Source organism: Salvia hispanica, chromosome 3 (genome assembly GCF_023119035.1).
Source record: "Salvia hispanica cultivar TCC Black 2014 chromosome 3, UniMelb_Shisp_WGS_1.0, whole genome shotgun sequence".
NCBI lineage: Eukaryota > Viridiplantae > Streptophyta > Magnoliopsida > Lamiales > Lamiaceae > Salvia > Salvia hispanica.
Window position 1 is genome coordinate 16,469,770 of NC_062967.1, and position 27,299 is coordinate 16,497,068.

Here is a 27,299-nt window from a genome sequence, read left to right on the forward strand (position 1 = left end):
ACGGACGGAAATGGAAAAATGGGACAAATTTTGATAGACGGATGGAGTAATTAATCAGGTTATAATTGGTCCGTTGTGGTGGCCCAGAGTAGAGTGGTGTGAATCCCTAAAGGATAGTGTGATTCACCATGATACTAGTCTTTTGCTTCTGGGTTTGTCACTTTTGGACAACCTCTTGTATGCTTTATATGGAATTTGCACAGATTGAGGGGCTGTCTAATCCTTCACCCTTTGTGGTGTTTTGATTGAAAACCGATCTATATGGGAGTAAAGTGATACTAATAGTGATTGTCATATTAAACCAATAGTTATCTTACTATCTTTATTTTATTATATTTAATATTTATGTTTAATAACTATAAATACCAATCCAAAACTTTGTGGTCGAAGTTCCAAATGCAGTACTTAAAGTCAAAATATTTGTCAGTTGATATGATATTCATATTAACTTTAGTTATATTGGAATACTATTCAATTGTAAAGGGAGTATATTTTAATGTTAATAAAAATTGCTTCAAATTTTTTGTGCCACTTGTTTGCTTATATAATAGGGAGTACTAACTACTAACAAGACTATCGGCAGTAAATTATTTACAACTATTGCAGTTTTTTATTTTAAAATGTAATTAAACTACATAATTTTAAATATGTAATAGTATCAAATTATAAATTAAACCAGAGGCCTCTGTTTTATTTTGATACCCAATGCGTAACTTTTGGGCCAATTAGGGAAGGTTTAGCCCATATATTTTTGCATAGTTATATGCCCATTATAACTACAAGGAAAAACATCCAGAAAAAAAAGAAGCAAACTTTCCGATTAAAATAGATTTCACATTTCTATGATAAATATTATAGGAAAGTGTAAGAAATTTAAAAACAATACTATAAGTCAATCCGGCATAAGTCATAAATAGTTTTCTTAGCACCACACCCATTTAACGCATATTTAACGTTGTTCATTTTGATTTATATATTTAGTTTGACTCTAATATATTAGAAAATGTTATTAAAAATTTTAATTTCACAAAATTAACAAAAATTAAAGATCGATTTATATGTTTTCTCTATAATTTCAATAAATTTGTAAAATAACAAATCAAGCTTTGATTTTTATGAATTTTATGAAATTTAAATTTTCAATAACATTTTATAATGTATAAAAATCAAACTAAATATATAAATCAAAACGAACAACGTTAAACGTACGTCAAACAAATATGATGCTCACATAAGGAGCTCACATAAGGATGATCCTTTGATTTTATTCCTTATCAAATAAATAATGAAATTTCCTTAGAAATTTAACTTTTTTCTAATTCTAGCATAAAAGTCAACCTTTAGGTGGAGCGAGAGTGCAAGAGATGTGAAATTATAGGCATTTCATAAGTCAAGCTCTTTCTCTGTTTCTTGTTTTTATTTGCATGTCTTTCGCATATCAATGGGACAGGAAAGCAACCACTTTCGTCATGGGAGGCTTGCATGGAAGAAAGTGGCTCCACCGCGTGCAAAACTCCTTGTTTGGTTTGTCATACAAGGAAAACTAGATAACATGGAGAGACTTTTTAGATTTGGATTCCCCGGAGTTGATGATGAGCTTTGTGCATTATGCAGTGAGGAACTTGAAATAGTCTATCACATTATCTTTGGTTGCAGATTTTCTAGTAGATTGTGGTATTTCTGATGTAGTTGTTGGAACTTTGCTTTTTGCTTGCCTAAAGATCCAATTCTTACTTCTTTACATGGCACATCACAAGATCTGACTTGAAAATTTAGAGTTCTTTAATCTATGTGATCTCATGGTCTATTTGGTAGCTCAAAATTAAAATAACCTTTCAAAAGATGGAATCAAACTGGAAAATTGAGAAGAGACTCATTCTTTGAAGGCTAGGAGCATGGACTAAAGTATGGTGCCCATAATTTTCTTTTTCACCGTGTCAAATGTGTAAGGACTCACTTAAAGATAGAAAATGAGTGACGCATAAGTGGAGAAGCAATTCTGGTGAACACAAAGGTGCAATATAGCTCGCCTTACTTCCCAGTTAATTTTTTTTATTGATGGCTTTCAGTGGCAAAGCCACGTTGGGGACGGGGGCCCTGGTCCCCCATCAATTGCACTCTTAACTATATATTATATATCAACGATTTTTATCTCTTCATTCAATTTATGTAGCTTTTTTTTCTTTTTATGTATGCCGTGTAATGTGTATATATATTCTTTTGCTTTCTATTTTGTTGAAATATAATTTTTATTTGTTTTATTTACACCGCTAATTATGCTAATTTTAATTCTTTATCATTTCATAATTATTTTCTTCCATCATTATACTCATAATAAAAAAAATAAAAAAAATAATTATTGTATTCTATTTGTTACTATAATTCATATTTTCGTTGATATTTTCTATGGTAACATTTAAAATCATAAAAAAATTGTTTTCATCCATTATACTTACGTAAAAGTTAAAAATATCAAATAATCGAGCTTTTGACGTTACGAACATCGAAAAAATTCTATAATTATTAACAGTAATCTGAGCCCCCGTCGTAAAACTTCTGGCTTTGGTTGATGATTGTTTTGTTTCTGCTTTTTTTGTTTTATTTGGAGAGTGCACTCTTGGTCTCCTTTTAGTTGTCTCTTGTTTAGCTTGCTTATTTTGATTTAAGGTGTTCTGTTTTTTTTCCTCGTTGAACTAGTTTTTTATTTTGATATTTAAGTCTTTTCTCTTTTATCAAGAAAAAGAAAAGAAAAGATAAATATCTCCGTGCAGCCAGCCGTACACGCAATAAGCTTGTTTAATCACTAATTTGACGTAACTAAATCACCGACTTATATAGGATCGATGTTACATTACATTGTTAATAATAATATTTTGATTATTTTTAACTTTATCGTGCTTGAGGTTTATCTGTAATTTGATGAGTGACAAATTCTTTAGTAATTTTTTGGTCTCGGATAATGACTCGTCACTCGTTGTCTATAAACACTAGTTACTAAAGTGTTGACGTACCGATTTTAATGCTATTCAAAATTTAAGGTTATTACTAAACATAAAATTTTATCCTAAGCAACCAGCATTACATATATTAGGTCATCTCGAACGGGAATGACAATTATCCCCATGTTACAGAAATTCTGATTTTTTAATTTATTTATTTGTCGTTTAATAGAAACCAAAATATTTGGCAAACCTCGAAGGTTTCTTTTGGAAGTTTTCATAGAAATATACTCTTTCAAATTTCACAGACACCATCATAATTAATTGTGGAAAATTGAATAAAGGAACAACTATTATTCAAAGTTTGTTGAGGGGTTATTGAACACCTCAGAAATAGAGTTGAATAATTAAATTAAATAATGGTATTAGGGTGTCAAACAAAGTGACGTTTTGTGCGTAAGAAAATCCTTGATTTCAAACTAAATGACGGCTAATGGGTTTAATATTAATACATCAAAACTATTATAACCCCACTTTTACAGCGATTTTATTATATTTAATCCTTCGATTGTGGAAAATTTGACGAGTATTGCGTATTCTTCATCATTATTTTATAAGAGAAGATTAAGATTAGGATGTCTCATGAAATCCTAACAGGGAGCATACACTTTAATATACTATAAATTAGATATTACTATATGAAAGTTAAAATTTAAATATGTTCGTACAAGTGCATGCATATGTCGTTTTCAGAGTTAAATTCAATTAATTATTATTGGATATTGTAAACTATAATGGCTCATATCTCTTGTACGTTGATCAAATCTCACAAAAAAAAATTCAAATCATGCATGTTCAATTATGTAATTCATATATAAAAATTAAAGGAGAAAGAACGTAAGCACACACTATAATGCAAATTAATCAAAGGGATCATGAAAAAATTTCTCTTTAAATAAAATCATCATCTACGTGTTATAGTTTAAGATGATGGATCGCAATCCTTAATGTGAAAACGAATGTGTCGTAGGCATTAATTTAATATGGAGCCGTAAGTAATTATTTCAAAATTTTACCTCATTAAATGAAATGGATAATTGCAATCATTTGTTCTAGAAAAATGGTAATCAAGTTAGACAAGGAAGGTAGGAGAAAAGTTTTGACTTGCATGTTGATAAAGGTCCCTCTAAAAATTACTTAAAATTAAGAACTTTTGCCGAATTTTTATATATGTCGTGAATTTAAAAATTTGAGGAAAATGATCTAAATTGATGGTCTAGTTAATTTTTTTAAAAGCAAATTTTTCCCCAATAAAATCTAATAGCATGTCAAATATTTACGTGGACTATAAGGATGTGTTTGAATTGGAATTTATCTTTCATTTAGATAAGAACACAACCATTTTGCAATAATATTGCTTTTCTTGCTTTTCCAATTCTATTTGTGGTGTTTGAATTGATGGTATATTATCAAGACATATAATCACATGTTAGAACATAAATAATTCACGCTAGATCATGAATTTTGGGATTGAAATAAACATATTGGTTGATTCTCCAAAGAATCGTCGATAACTTGCTTCGTCTCCATGTAAATCGTTGTACTTTACCACAGATCTTCTGATCTATTTCCAAACTTTAATTTTTATATGATCGTTACGTCGACAAAGTTTATGAAATAATTCAAAAACTAAAGTAGAAGAATGACTGAACCATGTACAAAGTTCATGACTCTCCATGTACCTTTTAAGTAGTATATGTATAATAAGGCTAAAGTAAGCTAATCAATCAAATACATCTTTAGTAGGGGTGGTTGTTTGTGAGAAGCTTCAGTTCAACTTTATCCTTTAACAAAAATTGGTGAGTTTAGAATTTTCATGGTCTGGGTATATCCACTTAGATTCGGGTGAATATTTTATTATTTGACCAAATTTTATGTAGTTAGCTGGAGGGTGGATGAATATATTTACCTGAAATCTAACGACTTTGAATTTGATCGACTGTGCTTAGTATGTGGAAATTGCATCATATATACACCACCAATTTCGAATATAATGCAAATATTTAATAAATTTTGATTCTGTACGTAACGTATAGTATCTCTGTGTATTGAGTAGATGCATTATCAATCTAAATCTAGAACATAATTTTGACAACACATTTCATGTATTGATATGACTTTCGTCTGAGAAAAAATATATATCAAGGTTGATGAGATAATTAAGTTAATATAAATAGGAATTGGAGTGTTTTTCCGTTAATTTGTTCCGACATCATGTTGCTTTTTATTCCCTTTGAAAAGCATTTTCATAAAGATTTATTTCAAAATAAATGTTATTTTCCTTGAAAAATTAACTACTATATGTTTCTAAGAATAATTAATTAAAGACACACGCAACATTGTCGAAAAAATTTAGTTGGAAAGTTGGATACAACTGCAAAATGATTTAATGATTTTAATGTGATTTGTGTATACTTGCACGAAGTTTTCACATGACATAGCCTACGTACATATAGGTAAATATTTTATACTTCATTTTTTTTAAAATCAAAGTCTTGAGAAAATAGGAACATGAATCGTAAATTTAGGTGAAATTGAAGTCTTTTTAAAATAAGAATTATGAGCAGTAAATTATAATGAGGATGCATAGATTTTTTGTGAAAATGCATCTGAACTCAGAAATCAAATATTCGCCCCAATGATATTTGAATCCAAGATAACAAAATTTATTTAATATAATGATCATTCAATTATAAATCTTTCTGATCTAAGTGAAAATATTTTCAAAATTTTATTTTAAAATGGATTTTATTTCAGCCAATTTCTATATAAAAATAAATATGTAATTTTTTTTTCATTTTTCCAACAATGTATATCTTTCAATTACGTGAGTTTCGGTCTTAATCTCTTTTATCAGAGAAATCATTGCCATCTTCTTAAACAATGAAGCCCTGCATATGTATGATTAATTTAATATTGTTATGTACCGCAACCGGTGAGATTTATTTCGCAAATTAGATTATTTAATTACGAAATTCGAAAAGCAAAATATATATAGCATGAGCCTTTATGAATTTATGTTGTCCTTGCGTAAACAATGAAAATAGTTAAAAAGGAAATAATTAGTGGACATATGCTCAACGAAGAAAAAAAATGCGCATAATATCTTTATGTGCATAATATCTTTATAATGTGCATATTATCTTTATGTATAGTTCACTTTGTCAAATTTTGAATTCAAACTCATGATTCTGGTATATGTTTACAATTTTATTAATATAAAGATAATTTACTAGTACTACTACAAATATATCATCAAATATGAATATGGATTTGAATGTTAGTCCATGTCAAAAAAATATCCATGTCTTTGCTAATACATCACCAAGAGGGCTGGATCGATATATATATATAATTATTCGATTATCGGTTAACTGTTGGTTAAATAGTCATGTTTAGTAGGAATTCGTCTATGTTTAGAATTCTATGACAAAAAATGACATTTTTATCATAGAATTTCAAACATAAATAAACTATCTTCCCTACCAAACACGACATGGAATTATCTATACCATATATTTTTGTTTTATTGATGTAAATTCTTAGTGAAATAATACAAAAACATGTACAGTACATTTTTCTTTGTACTCTCTGATAGTGCTATAAAATATTTAGTCACATATACATTTTGTATCCAGACAAATATACTCAACTAATAGAGTCTAATCATCTCGAAACTTTTAGTCTTAATCATTCAACATCAACGATACTTGAGAAACACAGGTTCTTTGAACTCGATATCTAAATCATTAGCAATTATGAATATAAGAAGAAATTAACCTTTAATTGCTTTGACTATTTAGCTTCCATATGAGAAACACGCAAATAGTTGAAAATTTGATCACTTTTTGACAAAAAGGGCAAACAAATTCCAAGTGTCCTAGTCCTAAAAACTAAATTCAAAAACCTAGTTTTTTTCACAATTTTTTCCTTTTGTTCCATGGATGGAAGCAACCCATGAAATTAAGGAACATTTATTTCTTTATAATTGGGTAGGGGATGTAACAACCACACCAACTTATATAACAGTCTCTCTTTCAAGACTTTTTTTGCAAAGGTCAAATGCCTTGTATATTTGCCACCTGTCCCTTTATTCAATCCTGTTTTATTTACCTTGAGCTATTTATATTACTCTCTACATTTCTATTTAAATTTCTTTTTAATGCTACACTCACACATAAAATTGCTAGAAAACTTAAAATTAACAACATAAAGCTGAAGTGACTTCAAACAAAGAAATCTTTAAATCTCACCACTCAAATACACACAACACAGAGAGAGAGAGATTGACCATGAAAAGGGCCGGCGCCAAATCCTATTGACTTCAATTATTCACCAATCAATCACACACACACACACACAATCTTACATATAGTACTATATAAATATGAGAGCTGGCTACCTCACCACAACATCAATTAAAAGTACTAGAACCTTATCATAAAAAACTCATACTAATAATTTTCTTGAAAATCAATCAAACATCTTTAAAGAATGGGAAGATCACCATGTTGTGATAAAGAAGGGCTCAAGAAAGGGCCGTGGACGCCAGAGGAAGACACGAAGCTCGTTCGATACATCCAAATCCATGGCCCCGGTAACTGGAGAATTCTCCCCAAGCACGCCGGTATGTATATATAAAAATCAACTATTTATTCATTTCTCAGACGCTTATTATTCAAGAATATGTATATATAAGTGTGTGTGTTTTTTTAGGGCTTGAGAGATGTGGGAAGAGCTGCCGTCTGCGTTGGACAAACTATTTGAGGCCTGATATCAAGAGAGGAAGGTTTTCTTTTGAGGAAGAGGAATCTATTATTCAACTCCATAGCCTTCTTGGAAACAAGTAAGATTTTCATCATCACTAAATATTGTTTAGAGATTGAAATCAAAACAATAGAATTTGAATTGAGTGCAATGGAAAAATGGAAGTTTGAATGAAATATTACTAAGAGATTCCACTTTTTAGGTTAAAAGGTTTTCATTTTTTCTTGATCAACTAGGTGGTCCGCGATCGCGGCCCGTTTGCCTGGGAGGACGGATAATGAGATCAAGAACTACTGGAACACTCACATAAGAAAGAGGCTCCTGAGAAATGGGATTGACCCGGTCACCCATGCGCCCCGGCTCGACCTACTAGATCTATCATCGATACTCAACTCACCTCACCTCAATTTATCGAACCTCCTTCGCCTCCAGACGCTCCTCAATCCGCTGGCCCTAACCCTCCTATCATCCAATGTTGAAAACCCTAATATCTTATTGCAAAAGCTTCAAGAAAATCAACTCTTGGATTCGCACAATCTCAACAATCAAACCCCAACTTTCCAACCTTATCAATTTGAAAACCTAATAAACCAACAAAATCCATCAAATCTTGAAGATTCTACACTTCCAAATCCACCTCAATCAGCCCAAAATAACCTACGTCAACTACCTACTACTTCTCCTAGCACAAGTGACCAAGTCTTCCAAAATTATTACCCTACAAATGAAAATGGTTCTAATTATTTCTATGGGGTTTCCGATCAAATGAAGGCGGTGGACTTGTCGGAGAATTCAAGCTTCGATTCGGTGATGTCCACGCCATCGGCCTCAACGTTCATCAACGGGGGCACGGAAGATGAGAAGGAAAGCTTTTGCAGTAATTTGTTGAGGTTTGAGATTCCAGAAAGTTTAGATCAATTAGATTATTTCATGTAAATTAATATAGTTGTGTTTGTGTAGTTAGAATCTAATGGACCCCTTTTCTCTTTTTTTGGTGATTAGGTCCATTTTATGTGTTTAAAATGCTTGAGTTTGTAGCAGAATTATGTGTGATCTTTATTATGTACTACAATAATATGTTTGCAGTTTGCATGTATATATACTTTCTCGATTTCGTGGTTAGTTATCACTATAATTTCTCAAAGTGTGCTTTGAATAAATCTATTAGTATAATTGTATCGAGTCATGTGTGACATATTAACAAGAGTGAAATAGCACTTGATAAAGTTAAGAATTCGTTAGAAGTTTAAAGTGGTTGGAGGGATTTCCTACATCTTCGTGCATTTCCTATAAGTATAATAGTATTAATAATAATAATACTAGTAATAATCAAGTGCTAACTGGAATTTCAAACTTTGGAACAAACTCTAGGTACCAAACATATGATTTTTTGGTTATATAGGATATTTTAGGAAATTTCAATTCTTCTTTCTTTTTAGTATTTTATTTTCCTTTCTTCTTTCTTTTTTCTCCTTAGTTTATGTTTGTTCTTTTTCTTTTTCTTTTCTCTTCTTTTTCTTCTTTATTTTTAGTGTTTTATACTTACATCTAATCGCATTCATAATATAAAACAAGAACAAAGCACCTAATTAAATTAATTATTTAAAGTAATTAAATCAATTGAATATTTTTATTAAATTATTTTATACTCATTTTAGGGGTGAAACACCTAACTAAAAATATTGAACTCTTTATATCATCATGAATACAATTGATGATTTATAATTTTTATTAAGACTATAAAGATTAGTTATTAATTTTATTATAAAATAATAATAATAATAATAATTATTATTATTATTATTATTATTATTATATAATATTATATTATTCATAATTTAAATAATTATACTATAATTATTTATTAATTACTACTACATTTTAGTATTATAACAATAATATTATTATAATGATTAAATATAATTATAACTATAATTATAATTAATTATTCATTTATAGCAGCAAAATAATAATATTAATATCAATTAATAATAATAGTATAAAGAGTGAGGAGAATGAGAGAAGATATTATAATATCACTTTTGGTACTAGTTTTGTGTATGCTCAAAATATCCTCTATGACACAAATGAAAAAATGTACTATTTGTTTAGAGGGCATTTTGTGGTGAAAATCGCATCAGATACCAAAAATGTAATTTATAGGTAAAAAACGATATAAAATAAAGATCAGGTACCATTTATGTGCGAAAATGAAAGATCGGGTATCATATATGTGCGAAAATGAAATATCAGGTACCATATATGTAGTTCACTCTAATATTAAAAATATGCTAAAATTTGACATCTATCAAGATGGATCATATTATATATTTGTATTATACTCCCTCCGTCCCACAAGAATATGCATTCTTTTCTTTTTAGTCCGTACCATAAGAATATGCATTTTCCAATTTAGAAACTATTTTCTCTCTAATGAGGTGTGACACATTTCCCGCTAACAATACTTTAATTACTTTTCATCTCTAGCTCTCTCTTACTTTACCATTTGTATTAAAACATATGCCGAATATAAAGTGTATATTCTTCGGGAACGGAGTAATATAAGAAAAATTCAAATGGATCTAATATGTGTGAAATTTAAAATGGCTGTGCGTGGTGTTGACGGATCATATGGCACAAATGGTTTGGCGAAAATTGCCGGTCCTAATCATCGTTGCTCAATGGATACCATCGAAATCGGAGAAAAGATTGTTAGAGAAAAACTAGATTGATAAGTTAAAGTATGAAATTAGACACAGAATTGTGGATTATATAGGAAGTGGGCGATAAAAAAAATAGTAGGAGTGTTATAAAAATGATTTATAAAACATGCCCATTAAATGGCAACTGTTGAAAACCCAGTCATAAATCATTGATCATTACTATTTTTATTACATTATCGAAGCAAACAGGGAGCCAAACACAGAATTAAAAATTCCTCAAAACGTAGTCTCCATTCCAATTATCTACGCTTGCTGCTGTTATACACCCCGCGATCTCTCTCCCTCGACCCCCTAGAATGCCGGTGCTCCTCCTCCACCGAGGGAGCTGGAGGAGGCGACGAGGTGTACCTCGACGGGCGCCTCTTGAAATGCCTCTCGTCATCGCTGCTGTCGTGATCTACTGGGATGGCAGCGCTACTGCCTTTTCTTGATCCAGTAGCCGCCTTGTGCTCTTCGTGCTGCCCGTTCGATGTCCTGTGACTCGAGGAGCCAGCATCGGCCAACGAGAGCTTTCTTTTCTTGGTGGACGATTCGCCACCAGCTGGGAAGCTAATCCGGGAGAAGACACTCGCCTTATGCTTCTTGTCTGCGGCTGCTTCTGAGGGTGACTGCGAGCGGTGGAGGTGGCGGTGGTGATCCCTGTCGCGGTGGGGCTCTTCGCGGTTAGTTTCTTCGTGGCGGCGCTGCTGGTGGTGGTGGTGGTGATCCTCGTTTACGTAGTCAGACCTCTTTTTGGAAGACGGGCGAGGAAGCTCCGGGTCTCGGCGACTCGGAAGGTGGTGGCCGGCGGCAGAAGGTGGAGGGGTCAATCTCTGAACCAGAAAAATCCACCAAGTTAGACAAGGAAGATAGTATCAATTAGGCAAAGGAAACTAGAAATTATTTTTTCCCAAGAGTAGAGCAGGTTTTAGAAACAAACATCTCAACGACGATAAACTCAGCCTGCGTTTGAAGACGGGTATACGGAAATAACATTAGGCAAACGATAAAAATACGTACAGATTTGGATCTCGAAGAGACATTGACTGTACTGCTCCCTTCTCTTCCATATTCCCTATCTTTGGTAAACTCCCTATATCAAAAGGCCAAACAGAGCAAGCTTAGGTATAGATAATAATTCCTCTTTAAATAGCTCAAGAGTAAAATATTGTAGAATGAAATGTGTGGGGGAGCTAACCTTTCATCGCGTCTCTCCATTTCACGCTTCCTCGTCAAATCAGATTTGCGAGCTTCAAATTCCTTTCTGCTCGTGATGGGTGGGGGAGCATTGTATCCCACTAACTCAGAAAGGTCCCTGGAACCCATGAAACAAATAACCCAATAATCAAGAACCGAGAAGTAAAAATAACAGCAGTCACTTAAATTTGCCTAACACCGTGTTCAGAATGTATAAGCTAAACCATACCTCTGAGGGCCGTATGGAAGAATACCACCATGTCCTGCAAATGGATCATATGGTAAAAAGCCCCCAAACTGAACGTCCATAGGATTAACGCCATAACCCCCATAGGGCATAGGACCACCGCCATACATCATAAAGCCATCAAATCCAGGATGCATGCCATTCCAGCCAGGATTAAAAGCAGAAGGTCCCATATTCATCATGTAATTCTCAGGAACGAGGTCTGGGCCAGCCCGCCACTGCGTCTCTGCAGCTGCAGGGAACTCCAAATTTTCAAATTGATGTTCACACAGCTAAATCAGAATAAACAGACATTATCGAGCATTCATGCTGTTTTATTTCATGTCATATCTCAGATGCAGCAAGCACGAATGCAGCTTGGTTCGTAACAAACTAAGCATGATCTTACAAATATAAGTTAATATGATGCAGAGTAAGAAATCATTCGTATGTTGAAAACAATTCTTCATTGACATCCTCGACGAAATGCTACAAAGAGAACAGCAGAGCCTTATACACAATAAACTAGAAGAAAAGCATGAATGTCATACACAAATTAATATGGCTTAATTAGTTGTTGACTTGTTTCCGTGCAAAGCCCACAATGATAAGAGCCCACAATAAAAAAAAAACCAACCAAACATTCATTTCCTCTAGCTTGACCAAATACATCTCTACGAATCAAATATTTGCAAAATCTTGGATCAGCTACCAAACTTATAGTATGAATTATTAAATACATCACAGTACATAAATTAGTAAAGGCAAAAAAAAGGCAGCAAGCAAATTTTGATAAGGCCATACCACCAGGAGCCATGGAAATTTTCTTCTTCTTTTTCTTCCGGCCTGTGAAACCACAAAGAGAAGGTCATTTGTCAGAATTCATGCTCCTAAATTAAGGAACAAACAAATTGCATTAACAACCATAACAACCTTATGACTATTATGTGTTCATATATATTTGGTATGTTTCTGTATTTTATTATAATATTAGTTATGATTTTCATGTGTTTCTATGAATTTTGGTCAAATCAAGGCTTGGAACACTCCCCAAAGCTTAAAAATCCCTTTCAAAACCTTGGCATAAATATTGCATAAGCAAACTATGTGAATGCTATTTACCTGCTTCTCCAGATATTGGTTTCTGCTGCACCTCTTCATCGGGCAGAGGAGCACTTCCTTGTGATGCTGCTTCCTTAACTGTTCTCGAGTCATGTGTTGCTTCTGAGGCATCAGGCACTTTTAGAGCTATCCCTTTCTCTGATTTCAGGGGCACGATAGCAGGCTTATTTTCTTCAACAGTCTCCACATTTGTAGGAACTTCCTGCCTCTGAGGTGGTGGTGCGGGCACTTGCTGTCCTTTTGAGGCAGCAGACTGCGTGGGGGATGGAACCTTTGCTTGTGGATTTCTTGACTCCATATCTGAACCACAAAAAGGGGGGGGAAAAGAACAGTTAGGAGGCTGGTTGTAAGTAGACCACATTGATAGCACACTCCATATCTAAGGTGAAAGATGTTCACACTTACACTTGCGAGTGTGCATTGTGTATGCGAGAGACAGAGGGAGAGCAAAGAAGAAGTGAGATAAATAAGGCACACACCTTGAGCTTGAAAAGCACTCCCACCATTTTCACCACTATTATTATTAGATTCCAAAATCCGATTAATGGTATCTCTTACGGTCTTGTTGGGCAAAAGATCATCCGCGAGAATACTTGTGGCCCCACATTCACACATTGACCTCGATATAATGTAATCCCGTATGCCTACAGAGAAGTAAGAAAAAGGAAAAGTGAGGACTTGAAACAAAGGATATCGAGGTAATCCCGTATGCCTACAGAGAAGTAAGAAAAAGGAAAAGTGAGGACTTGAAACAAAGGAGAAGCACGGTCTTGACAAGAAAACCTCATTCCGCATGCAAAATTGCGTTAAAGTGAAAAGCAAAAGATCCAATAACAATATCAGGATCAGGACAATAGAGCACATTCTTACATTTATCACAAAAGCTCTTCAAACAACACTTGCTCGTCAGGACAGCATCTTTCATTACTTCTTGACACAAAGGGCACCGCAGCTCTCTTGGAAGATCACCAATTGGTCTTGTAGATGGCATTCCCTCAATCTCTTTCTCAAAAGCAGCCCTATAAAGAATCACTGATGAGTACATATGGCCCTTGTAAAACACATAAAATTAATTAGTGAAGACAGCTTACTCATTTGGCTTCAATGTTGCTGCAAGCCCGCTCGCCATTGCATAAGAGCCATCTGGGGTGGCCACCAACATTGATTTTGGAATTCCCGTAGCAGGTTTGACCTTTCTGATGTCGAAATTGGGATCTCCATTAGTAGGACAATGCTGGATAAAGTGTCCTGCAGGAAAGAAACCCGTCACTAAGTAATACTCCTGTTTTTAATTATATATAAATGTAAAATAAGTCAAACCACTTTCCTAGAAAAAGAACATACCAGGCACCTTGCACCTGTGACATATGTACCCTTGTGGTGGTGTTTTCTTCTCAAATCCACCTCGACCTGGAAACATGACCATTGAGTTTCAGGAAAATAGTCATAGACAACAAAGACATAGGAAGGTGGCAAAGCATCAATACATAAATTCCTGAAATAGCTAAAAGCACGATATTAAAAGAACAAAATGATGATGTTATGTTTATTTTTAAACAACCAGCAGAAATATTCCAGATACACGTTAAGGTACAAGAGAATCACCAAAACCACCACGTCCACCTGGCGTTCTGCCACCTCGTGCAAAACCTCTACCATTAAAACCATCCGAAGGTTGTCTGCCAAAAGATAAAAGTTATAAAAATTAAGCTCCAGTAGCCAGAAATTGAGGGCATAATTGGTCCAAAATAAATATCACCCAGAACATCTATGATAAGCCAGAACAGCTCCTCACCGCTGCCAATCTAATGCCGGTGTGTCAATTAAAGCTTTGATCTTGCTCTCCTCATCCTCTTTGCTAACAGGAGTAGCATCTTGAACTGGGATGCTGGATGGAACAGGGGTAGTTTCAGGCATAGCATATAGATCATTTCCAAATTCATCCCATTCTAAATCTTCGCCCTAGAAAAAGCAACAAAGTATTCATACACTTGCAACACAAAAAAACTAGCAAGGAAATGCTCCCATGTCCGGGTTCCCAGTTACACACTAATAAGTAATAAGGTGGTAAAACTATTCCAGGATTAATGAATGAAGCCTTACATATTTCACATAAGACTGATCTGCTACAGCAAAGCTGCCCTTTACAGCTTGAACATCTTCAGAATTATGGTCAACATTCAACCTACAGGACAACACATTCAAATACACAAACTAAGCACTAAGAAATTCTGCAGATGAAGAGTGTAACCCTAGTATTTTAATTTTTCGTGAGTGTGTGTGTGTGTGTGTGTGTGTAAATCGTTCCATCTCTGTATGGATAAGTTAAACAGAGAAAATCTGAAGCTGGTCATACAATGTTTAGAAAACATCAACAGGAAGCACAAATTGATGTTTAACATTTGGTGGTTGCACAAAATTCTTCAATCACACAAGCAAAAAATTGACAAAGCTTAAAAGGAATAAGAAAATACTCTTCTTGTTCGCTAACAGGTGCAGCAACTATGGGCTTGCGAGGCCTTCCAGGTACTCGGCGTATTAAAACAGAAGTATTTTTGGGAATTAACATTCCTTCGTCGAGGTACTCTGAAATTAAAAAACAATAAGATGTGTATAAACCCCAGAAAACCACCACAAAACGCAACCAAACGGTAAACTAGAATTAACACCACCAAAAGTTATCTCATCACCGCCATAGTCCCTATCAACCCATGGTGTATTTCACAATCTCCATCACAGTCCTGATTTCATAAATCAGGCTGAAACAACCAAATCAACACCACAACACTGACAGTTCTCAGTGTACAATAACTGTTACAATGATTAGTACATTCAGCATTAAAATGATCTAATCCCAATTTTATTGCAGATTTTGTATTTGGACATTTTTCAAGTAAAATAACCAAGCTTCAGCCTCCAATATATATGTATATATGCATGTATGTGTGTGTATGTAAAATTGTATACACTGTAGCTAAACTCACAACTACTAAAACCTATTTTACACTGCAACAATCTCCAAGAACCATTTGAATACTAATTCATTTAGAGACTAACAGAACATCATGACAATTGTTAAAGATCGCAATATATTTCATATTTTACAGAATCAATTCCATAACTCCCAACAATTTTCAATTAATAAATCAATGTGAGTGCAAGACTAAACAAACAGCAATGGAACACTCGAAATGAGTCAACTTCCTCCAATGTACCAATCTCCTATCATCTACAACATGATCAAAAACCTCTTCAAATCAGATTCCCAACAGCTGACTTTATCAGCATACCATAATTTATTCAGTTATCAACTCTTATCAGCTTCCCACAAGTGACTAAACACAAGAGTCGTTGGTCTAAACCCAAAAAAACTAAGCTTGGCAACAACTAAGACCCAAGCCCCATGCCACCATAGAAAGATAGCACTGAAATATGTCTTCATTTAAATTTACCATCATCATATTACACAAAGTAAAAGCTCAAATATGTGCTCTACTTATAAACAGAGTTGCAAAATAAACCATAACCCTATGTTTCATTTAAAAATTTATCAAAAAAACATTGTGCATAGAATCAAAACCAACCTTCATTGGTCTGGGCGTTGGTGACTATGAGGTCAAAATCAGTACCACCCAAATGCTTTAATTCAAATATTTTTTCTTTCAAGTGTCCCACCGAAATAAAGTGGCCGTCCATTGGAACTGAATCATAATCTTTAGCACTTTTAAATTTATAGTAAACAGCCATATTTTGTTATGGTATCGCCTTTCTTTGTATATGTTCGCCCTCTATTTCCAGAGAGAAACAACACAAACAAGAATAGAGGCCGTCAAATAATACAAAATGAAAGCTCTGGCATTCAACTTCAAAATTTGAAAAAATGGAAACAATAACAGTACAACTGAAACTCAATAGATTCTTCTTTTTCTTCTCTGCAAATACTTATCAATCAAACCGACTAACTGTTGGCCTTCTAATCCTTCAGCCACTCAAAAACATCCAAATGCCGCTCAGCGCCTCTCCACTTGGATCGATTAAACAACTGAGCAGGAACCTCCAGATGTCGCCGAGCTGCCACTGCCTCGAACCGTAAACTTCTTTCAATCGATGTTGTCGAACGATTTCTAGCTCAGCAAATACGAAACTCCGCCAATTGTTCAATTCGATCGCGGAATCAACAGCGCGGGAGAGAGTTAGGGTTGAGCCGCCTTAGCCGAAACTACTCCACCATCATCATCATGACAATGAACCGAATTGATTCCGAATTCTGATCGGAGAGGATTGTATCAACGGATATTAAGGAACCGAATTTTTGAATGAAATCCGCGAGAGGTGGAAATTAGGGCTAGAATAATGCGGCAGATGGAAATCGAAGCTGTGTTTAGCGCTGAGATGATAAAGTATTGTGTGGGGGAAGTTTTGTAAGGGGAATGCGATTGCGATGACGTCAGGGAACCAACCCTACACCTTGTTCAAATAAATTTCTATCCAATCAATACATTTAAATTTCAGTTTCGACGAAATCCCTAAGGAAGTGTTTGGATTATCATTTAGGCCCAATTAATGAGCATTTCTAGGTTATCTTTTGTATTAGGCCCGAGTAATCGGCAATGGCCCGCTGGTTTTGGGCTTGAGTCGTTATCGAAACGGTGGAAAAGATATCGATAAAAATTTGTCTTTCTTTGTTAAAGTTATTAAGAATCAAGCAATTACTATTATAGCCTTGTGTTTTTTATATGAAATATTCATCGCTCAATCTTAGGCAATATAATTCGTTTTATCCACCTCATTGAATACTTGTGCAAGCACCAAATCTCCTCAAGGAATTGGTCTTTGCAATTTGTCTAGTGCGATTGAGGCTCCCGATTCCAACTTCTTGTTTTTGGAATTTAATTGCATTTAGTTTTCTTGCCGCACCCATAATTTCATTCTACTACAAGTTTTCCCCAAACAACGAAATCGCACTATGCTTGCTTAGTTTGGCGAGGTTGGGCAAGGGAAGAAGCAGATTGGTACGACGACGCTGCCACAATTTCAAAACCATGACAAACAAAGAGCAACTATATGAAAATCCCTTAGTAGTGTGTGATCCTCATCGAGAGAACCGCGTCCGCTCAAAATTCTCTTTTTTGAACAGTTGAACCCGCCGTTTGTAAAATGAAAGCTGGAGAAAAAGTGTGACAAAATTGAATACTTTATGTCTCTAGAGTTTCAATGGGATAAATCTGGAAATAAACAAAATCAACAAGAATAGTTAGAATTTGCTAATATTAAGTTGATGTAAAAGAGCGACTAATTGCGAGTACATAGAATTATTGAATGTAGATAATATACAACTAATCCAAACACCCCATCTTATCTTGATATGAAAGATCAAGAACACATGGTTGCTTCCTTTTCTTTAGAAATGGTAAAATAGAAATTAAAAAGACCCTAAATAAAACGAGGGCTTGTTTGGTAATTCGGATGAGATACAGAAAAATACTAGCAGTACTACTATACCACAGAAAATAGTCTTTTTTTTAACAGTCTATCAAAATTAGTCTCTATCCAATTTTGATAAGTTTTTTCTCTCTCTATATATTATTATTATTATTATTATTATTATTATTATTATTATTATTATTATTATTATTTAATTTTGTATTAAAACTTGTACTTATCATATGCCACTAACACTATTTTTCGTGGACGAAGGTAGTAGATAACTTGAGATATGAAATACAACCGGATAACAAGAATATTTTTTTTATGTTATTATTTGGTATATAAAATATAGACTCCTTGAGAATGTATATAACCCTATTATGGCCTAGTCTGGTATGGAATGAATTTATAATCATGAAATCGACTCGAGCATCATCATCAGATTATAAGTTCATAAACATCGGACCATATCTACTCATCTTTTTGAATTTTATTATGGTTTTGGTCGGAGCATATCTACTCATCTTTTTGAATATTATCCTCGTTTTGGTCGGATCATATCTGCTCATCTTTTTTAATTTTATTCTACTAGTAAGAGGGGTCTTGAAGTAAAAAATAATAGTTTCAGATCGTTTTTTTATAGTATACTTTTAATTTTGGTATGTTCTATAAAATTATTTAGATAGACTTTTATAACCTTTTCTCGCATAAGATGAATATCATTCTTTACTAATAATACTTTAATCACTTTATCTTTCTCCTACTTAACTAATTTTGCATTAATATGTCTCGTTTCCAAAGTCCTTATATATTTTATTTTGGTACGTTCTATAAAATTATTTCAGATCGACTTTTTATAATTTTTTCTCCTATAAGATGAATATCATTCTTTAATAATAATACTTTAATCACTTTATCTTTTTTCTACTTAACCAATTTTGCATTAATATGTCTCATTTCCAAAGTCCATGGAGTATATTTTGGGGGGAGGGGTAGCATTCGAACTCGAACTTATATTATAGATACGACTGAAAAGATAAAAGTGCTCTTATTGCTTCTAGATATTTAGTTAATGATTACGTTAGTAAAATTAAAAATAATAATTAATTATTTACTTTATGAATAATGAAGGGTTACTTGAGGTTTAGGTCCATAGTCTCGAAAGTATATAGGACGAGAACTAATAATAATAAATTGCTAAATTGTTGATTGAGTTAGCTAAATGTGTGGATTACATGTGTGGAAATTAGGGAAGTCAATTCAACCCGAAACCTATGGGCCGGTCCGAACAACCCGATTATATAAGCGGGTTAGGGCTTTAATTTTATTATCCGAATATAAAACGGGCTAAACGGGTTGGCCCGAATGGGTTGACGGGTTAAACAGGTTGGCCCGAACGGGTTGCGGGTCGGCCCGATGGGCTGTGAGTTTTAATTATAAAATATTAAGTTTTAGAGGTTTTTTTATATTTTTGAATCATCAATCTTCATTCTACACTTTTCCACTCGATTCCTCAATATCAGCTTTCAAGTATTGCACCGTCCTATCATCTACCACTAGTGTCTTACCACCACCAAAGTCAATCAAGACAAAATTAAGAACTAACCCATCAAAATCTTAATATATTTATCATTTTAATAATGATTAATGTACTAAGATATGATTTTTAATTTTCATAAAGAATTAGTTACGAACAATGTCATAATAATGACACGAACATAAGCTTTAATTTATATTGTAGTTGATCGATATGAAAGGTTTTTTTTCAAGTATTATTGAAGAAAACTATGAAAATTTGAAGATTTTATATAGTTCTAAACCAAAAAGGAAAAAGTATCTAAAATTTAAAATCATTTTATAGAAGAAAATTTTGATACAAGAGATTATTTTCGAAAGCTTTTAGGCCCAAATAGTCCGATGGGTTAGCCCAAAACCCGACGGGTTAGGGTTAGGGTTGAAAATTTATGATCCGAACCCGAATGGCCCGCACCCAAATAGCCCGGCGACCCAAGTGGGCTAGCCCGAATCCGAACGGGTTAGCCCGATTGACATCCCTAGTGGAAATAGGCTTAGATCCGAAAAATCATACAAACAAAATTCGAACTACCGCAAATCGAAGCACTATCCGTCTAATTCGAAGGGTAGCAAAGAAAGTCACGCCAAAATCAACACAAATAAAATACTAGTACTTCCTCAAGTCCCTCGTAGTTAAGTCATTTTTTCATTTCAGAAAGTTTTTTATAATTGAGTCATTTCCATATACAGTACTATTTCCGTCCCAACTAAATTGAGTCGTATCCTTTTTGGGACGTCCAACAAAGTTGAGTCATTTCCCTTTACTCTCTCTTCATTTCTCCTACTTTTTTCTCTTTCCTATTTTATTTTACTTAATTTCAATCTATTCAACAGAATTCCTAAATTTTTATGCCCAAAAATTTTGTATCAACTTAGTTAGAACGAAAGAAGTAATTTTTTTCTCTTTCTTAACTTTTTACTTTATTCTCTCTAATTTTTATCTTTCTTACTTTTTTATTTATTTATTTAACACATTCAATACTCATTTTTTAAATTACGTGTCGAAATTTTTTGCTCAAACTATAACGAGGGAACGGAGGGAGTACTATCAATTAAAGCCCAAATAATTGTGTGTGGGTCAGAAACAAATAGCGAAAAGCCCAATTAATACTCATTGGATCATTGGTTCATGCTCGAACCCCATTAAGCTGAAAACAGATTCTCATTTCTCATTCATTTCAATCGATCTCGCACAATCTCTTTGATCCTCCTACTGTTGCCGCTCTGTGTGATTTCCCAAACTCTGCAATTCAGGTTGGTATTGTTCAATCTCTATGGATTATCGTCTGTTTTTAATTTATATTGCCGTGAAGGGAATTCGTTTTGGATTAGGGCTCAGTACTTCTGCGTGGATTGATTTATGAGCTTTTAGCTGCCTGAATCTGGATTTCTGATATTTCAATTAAGGATCGTTGGTATGTTATCTCGTGCATTGATGGATTGAATCCTCCCGTCTAGAATTGGGTCTGTTGTTGTCGTCATTTTTAGATCGATATGTGCTCTGGTTTCGTGGTTGCATTCAATTATATGGTTTTAGGGAGAAATTGTTGAGATTTTGTTGCTTGTTAATAGGTGTAATTGGGCCTAAATAGATGAATCTCACCCATTTTTGGCGTTGGGCGTGAACTAAAATTTTCTTTCTAATGCACTAACTTTCTATTGCTTTAATTTTTCCTAAGCTTGCAAAGCTAGAAAAGGGCAGAAGTTTGCTTTTTGATAACGTTATGTTATGTCATTTTTCGATTACAAGGTCGGTCTCCTTGAAGCAACGACTTCTCTTGTTATTCTTTGATCAGTTATTGTGCAGATATTATGTTGAGCAATGTTTCGAGAGTAACATACTGTATCACTTGTGTGAAGTCATACTTATTTACTGGTCGGATCAATGAGAGCATTTCATCTCTAAAGACCCTTTAGCTTGAATATGTCAACGAATCTTCTATCGACTTTAGTTTTGTGATTTAATTTTCCATGGTTGATAAATAATTAAATATGAATCTCGATCATTCACTACTGTCATCTCAATCGTAAGGACTGTACTTTTATCCGAGAGTGGACAATGAAATATGTTTTGGTTACTTTGGTATTCTGCAATAGATGAGTTATTTTCATGAATCTCGTACAACCATTAATTACAAAGTGATGAAATTATGCTGGATGTCTGAGGAACCCTTTAGGTCAAGAGCGAAGCTCATTGAGAAGCAAAAACTTTTCCAGAGCATTCACAAACACATCCATTTGAAGCAACCAATGGATAAGCTCACATCGGTTGCCATTCCTTTGGCTTTGGCTGGCTCTTCGTTGTTTCTTATCGTAAGTCCATCTCTCAGTTTCTGTCTTCTCAACGTGTATTGTGTTTTTTTCACCATCGTAATGGGAGACTGCTATTCATTTTTTCAGGGAAGAGGGATCTATAACATGTCTCATGGAATTGGAAAGAAAGAATGAGGAAAATACCTTCCTTTTTTGAGGATCCTGGAACATTTTTTGCAAGTTTTGATCTAGAAGCTTTTATCTTGATCATTTAGTATCTGCATTTTTTAATTTCAATAATTTCTGATTGCATACTATTTGACTTTTGAATGTACATTCTTTGCCATCGAAGAAAGCATTCCATTTAAGTTTGTTTGATTTTTGGAGTGAAGAAATATTAAATATCAGCCATATGATATGGTATTTGCCTTGAAGCTCTCTTTTTTCCAATTGATATAATAATTAGGTTTACCTAAATGGATCCCAAGAGGGGAACGTATATATTTGTTCAAACATTCAAATAATATTGCAGCAGTCTATGACTGGCATTAATTAAAAAACAACAGATAGCTAATATATAAATAAAAAATGGTGACAGTAAAACTCAACTTGAATATAGTATCCACATATTACGAACATGCTCACTTTTGACTGCTCATGCTAAGAATATTGACTCGATCATCTCTTAATCTGCAACTTCATGATTTTTAAAGTTGGTTAGTTACAAATTCAACTTTGAATGATTACCAACTGCTGAGCTCCTTTGCCCACCATTTCATCCTTCGAGTCTTCTCTCTCTCAGCCATGATCATGAGAACCTTTCCTAGCATGATTCTTGCTCTGATCATCCTATGTTTCAGCAACAACAAAATTTTGTCACATGCAGCTGACACCCTTTCACCAAACCAAACTCTCACCGGTGATCAAACCATCGTTTCCTCAGGTGGAAATTTTGAGCTCGGGTTTTTCTCTCCAGGTAAATCTTCCAAGTACTACATAGGCATATGGTATGGAAAAATCACTGAGAAAACTGTGATCTGGGTTGCAAATAGAGAAGCTCCCATTTCAGACAAGCACTCTGCCCAACTCAAGATATCAGATGGTAATCTGATGCTTGGAAACGAATCCCAAATCGAGGTTTGGTCAACTGGTTTAGGTGCCACAGATTCAAGAAGTTCTGCATCTGCTGTGCTTCTTGATGATGGGAACTTGGTGTTAAGACAAGGGTTAGGCTCGAATTCTTCATCTCCGGCACTAAATTTATGGGAAAGTTATAATAACCCTTCTCATACATGGATGCCTGGTGCAAGAATTGGGTATAACAAGATTACTAAAAAGAAACAAATTCTTACATCATGGAAAAACTCAGAGGATCCTGCTCCTGGATTGTTCACACTCGAGCCAGATCTGAATAAGAGCCAATATGTATTAAGGAGGAATAACAGTGAGCAGTATTGGGCTAGTGGAGCTTGGGATGGTGTGCTTTTTAGTGGAGTGCCCGAAATGAGGACGGCTCTTAAGAATGGCTACAATTTCACCTACGTTGACAATGAGAATGAGAGCTATTACATGTACACCATTCGTGATCCATCAATTATCTCAACGCAGATTATGGATGTGTCAGGGCAAGTGAAGCAGCTACTGTGGGTGGGAAATAGCTGGAACGTGTACTGGTCTGTGCCGAAACAGTGTGAAGTTCCTGCTTATTGTGGAGAGTTTGGTGTGTGCACTGAGCCCTCATTTCCATTCTGTAGTTGTTTGAGGGGATTCAAGCATAGGTTTGAAGATGAATGGGAGTTGAATGATTTCTCTGCTGGTTGTGTGAGAGAGGATGCTTTGGAGTGTGGGGATGCTGATAGGAGAAAGGATGAGTTTCTGATGAGTCCCGAAATGGGGTTACCTCAGTACTCTCGACTGTTGAGAGTCGAGAGCAGAGGCGAATGTGAATCAGCCTGCTCAATTGATTGCTCTTGCACGGCTTATGCATATGATGAAGGCGAATGTTCGCTTTGGGATGGAGGGATATTGAATCTAAAATGGGTTGGTGAAGGAAATAGCAGTGGGAGGGCTATCTACATTAGACTTTCTGCTTATTCCTCAGTGTTCCGAGGTCAAAAGAGTGATAAGGGCGTCATAATTGGTGCTGCAGTGGGTTGTTCTGTGGTTGCGTTGGTCATGTTAGCAGTTTTGGCTGCACTGTGGAAGAGGCGGAGACGAAGTGTTGGGACAAATAAAGTGCTGGAGGGTTCTCTGGTGGCCTTTAAATACAAAGATTTGCAGAACGCAACTAAGAATTTCTCAGATAAGTTGGGTGGAGGGGGTTTCGGATCGGTTTATAGGGGAACTTTACCTAATTCAACGGTTGTGGCTGTGAAGAAACTCGAGAGCGCTAACCAAGGCGAGAAGCAGTTCAGGGCAGAAGTAGGCACCATTGGCACAATCCAACATGTGAATCTTGTTAGGCTTCTTGGATTATGTCGTGAAGGCGAGAAGCAGTTGTTAGTCTATGAGTACCTGCAAAATGGTTCCTTAGATTTGCATCTCTTCAAAGCCGATGAGTCTAAGGTTTTGGAGTGGAGTACGAGGTATCAGATCGCGCTGGGAATAGCTAGAGGGCTATTGTACCTCCACGAGAAGTGCAGAGACTGCATCATTCACTGTGATATAAAGCCGGAGAACATTCTTCTTGATGCCGACTTCTGTCCCAAGGTGGGAGATTTCGGCTTGGCAAAGCTCATTGGTCGTGATTTTAGCCGGGTTCTGACAACAATGCGAGGAACTAGAGGTTACCTTGCACCTGAGTGGTTATCAGGAGTTGCCATCACAACTAAAGCAGATGTATACAGCTATGGGATGTTGCTATTTGAGCTTGTATCAGGAAAGCGAAACACAGAGTTTTCAGCTGATGATAATGCTACCTTCTTCCCTTCATTGGCTGCGAGTGTGACAGTAAACGGAGGTGACATACCTGGTCTTGTGGACCCTTCATTGAATGGAGATGCTGATGAAGAAGAGGTGTCGACAATATGCAAAGTCGCTTGCTGGTGTGTTTAGGACGATGAACACATGAGACCTTCCATGAGTCGTGTTGTGCAGATTCTTGAGGGAGTTGCGGCTGTAAGCTCGCCTCCGATTCCACAGGGTCTCAAAGTCCTTTTAGCTGCAAGACCGGAACAACTATTGTTCTTCATTGATTCCTCCACAACAGCAAATTAGTTCTGTAGATAAAATATATCAATTTTTCAATATTTTCATAGTACTTTCAATATGTATCTCAATAGTATGTTTGGAGAAATAAACTGCATAACTTGAATAAAGAGGTCATTTATTAACAACTGGTTACACAGCTATATTTATTGTTCCTTCTAAACAGCTTAACTGCATATACACTGCCATGAGTTTCAATCATTCGGAGCAAGACTCCGTACTTGTAATTCTAGCTCACGGCTCAACCTCCCCTACAAGCTTACCCTACTTATGCGTATACCATAAAACTTCGTGTGACCATTCTTCCTTTTCCTTCCTGACACATGGGAAACACCATCTGCTATAGGTTTTATTTCAGCAACTTCAGCCCTCCTTAAATCCTCCTCGTAGTCAAGTTTCTTCTGTACCCTCCAGAGACCTTGCTTAGGTCCACAAAGGTGGCCAAAGTAGTAACGAGGGTTAATGCAACATGATCTCGAAGACAACATGATCAAGCAACACAGCCCTTCCATTTTCCGTGCCTAAACTATTCGATTTTTCCCAACGAAAATCCCCAGTGTGAAGCGTACAGCCAGATTCCCCACGAAACAAGTACACATAACTGAGCCTATTTAGAATGAACCAAAATAGGTCAAAAAATCTAGCTCCTACGAGATATTTGCAAAATGAAACACAATAAGGCTCTTAAAAAATCAAAAGAGGTAAATCAGCAAATTCAATCGCAAGGAAATTCTGATCCCCAAACAACGCAACCTATGCAAGTTCTAAGCGAGAATTTACAAATCAAAGCAGTAAAAACGAAATAATTGCAGCAAAATCTCGCTGATATATCACAAAAGAAAAGCAGTAAAAACGAATTTACCAGGACGATGCTGAGCATCGATCTCCTTGAACACGAATTCGACGAAGGAGAGGTAAGGGGGAGCGAATGCCAACTGCCGATTTCGACGATGCGGAGGAGAGAGACATCGAAACCCGGGAACTTGCAGGGGATAAACTTGGCAGTGAGGCGGGAGCTGAAGAAGTTGCTCCCGCCGCTGGAATTGAGCTTCAGATATCGTGGCGCGAAAATTTAATTATTCAAAGTATTATATTTTTGTTGTATTTTTAAATGCAAAATTGCAGATTTTCATTTTTCATATTTGTAAAATTCGAGTACGGTTTTAAATTTTTAATCAAAGATAGAAGGGATAAAAGATGCCCTAAAATGAATGAATTATGCAATATATGCTAGTCACATAAATAGGAAGTGAAAAGATAGTAGGATATAACTTTCTCCGTCCAATTATAAGTGTCACTTTTCTATTTGGCATGTTTCATTATAAGTGAGTTATCTTTTTTTTAAGAAAAAAATAATACTTCATCTTTTGTCTCACATAGTTTATTCTCCCACCTACTTTTCTTTTTTTTACTTAGTTCTTTAAAGGGCAAACTGACTTAAAAATTTCAAACTTTTGCAAAAATTTCGATTTTTCTCACGAACTAAAAAATTGGCGTATTGTAACACCCAACTCTATCTGACGTAACTACTTATAGTAAATAAATTTAAAATTTAAAATAATAAGCAATCCACACGTCAAGTAAATAAAACACACATATTATATAAGCTCAAAAACCAACATTTATCAATTGCAAAATATTCTAAATCGTAGTGGGACCCTCTCACCACTCTATATATTACACATTTATCTACATGCAAAAATGATGAGGAAGAGAAGGTTGCCAAAACGCGTCAGCCGCCGACCCTGATAACATGTGGAGTTCCTACGACCCATGTCAACGAATAATTTCACTGATATCTTATTCTTGAAAAATTATAGTGGT

The 27,299-nt window shown here is 34.9% G+C and overlaps 4 protein-coding genes across 4 annotated transcripts; 3 read left to right on the forward strand and 1 right to left on the reverse strand.

Annotated features, from left to right (window-relative positions):
- Nucleotides 1-7,487: 7,487 nt before the first annotated feature.
- Nucleotides 7,488-8,767, forward strand: LOC125213398 (transcription factor MYB41-like). The gene is made up of 3 exons (XM_048113915.1): nucleotides 7,488-7,626; nucleotides 7,716-7,845; nucleotides 8,003-8,767. Exons 1-3 carry the CDS (start codon nucleotides 7,494-7,496, stop codon nucleotides 8,700-8,702), a joined length of 963 nt encoding a protein of 320 aa, XP_047969872.1. The 5' UTR covers nucleotides 7,488-7,493; the 3' UTR covers nucleotides 8,703-8,767.
- Nucleotides 8,768-10,553: 1,786 nt separating this feature from the next.
- LOC125213397 (E3 ubiquitin ligase PQT3-like) lies at nucleotides 10,554-17,465 on the reverse strand. Its single transcript, XM_048113914.1, has 15 exons — nucleotides 16,598-17,465; nucleotides 15,488-15,599; nucleotides 15,117-15,198; nucleotides 14,809-14,975; nucleotides 14,619-14,692; nucleotides 14,358-14,423; nucleotides 14,105-14,261; nucleotides 13,884-14,032; nucleotides 13,493-13,657; nucleotides 13,014-13,313; nucleotides 12,696-12,737; nucleotides 11,895-12,144; nucleotides 11,667-11,783; nucleotides 11,489-11,561; nucleotides 10,554-11,301 (listed from the first exon to the last, which is right to left on the reverse strand). Exons 1-15 carry the CDS (start codon nucleotides 16,758-16,760, stop codon nucleotides 10,729-10,731), a joined length of 2,490 nt encoding a protein of 829 aa, XP_047969871.1. The 5' UTR covers nucleotides 16,761-17,465; the 3' UTR covers nucleotides 10,554-10,728.
- A 3,971-nt stretch (nucleotides 17,466-21,436) lies between these two features.
- Nucleotides 21,437-22,646, forward strand: LOC125214272. Its single transcript, XM_048115215.1, has 2 exons — nucleotides 21,437-22,328; nucleotides 22,416-22,646. Exons 1-2 carry the CDS (start codon nucleotides 22,113-22,115, stop codon nucleotides 22,461-22,463), a joined length of 264 nt encoding a protein of 87 aa, XP_047971172.1. The 5' UTR covers nucleotides 21,437-22,112; the 3' UTR covers nucleotides 22,464-22,646.
- Nucleotides 22,647-22,748: 102 nt separating this feature from the next.
- LOC125214271 (G-type lectin S-receptor-like serine/threonine-protein kinase At2g19130) lies at nucleotides 22,749-25,965 on the forward strand. Its single transcript, XM_048115213.1, has one exon. It carries the CDS (start codon nucleotides 23,073-23,075, stop codon nucleotides 25,320-25,322), a length of 2,250 nt encoding a protein of 749 aa, XP_047971170.1. The 5' UTR covers nucleotides 22,749-23,072; the 3' UTR covers nucleotides 25,323-25,965.
- Nucleotides 25,966-27,299: the final 1,334 nt, after the last annotated feature.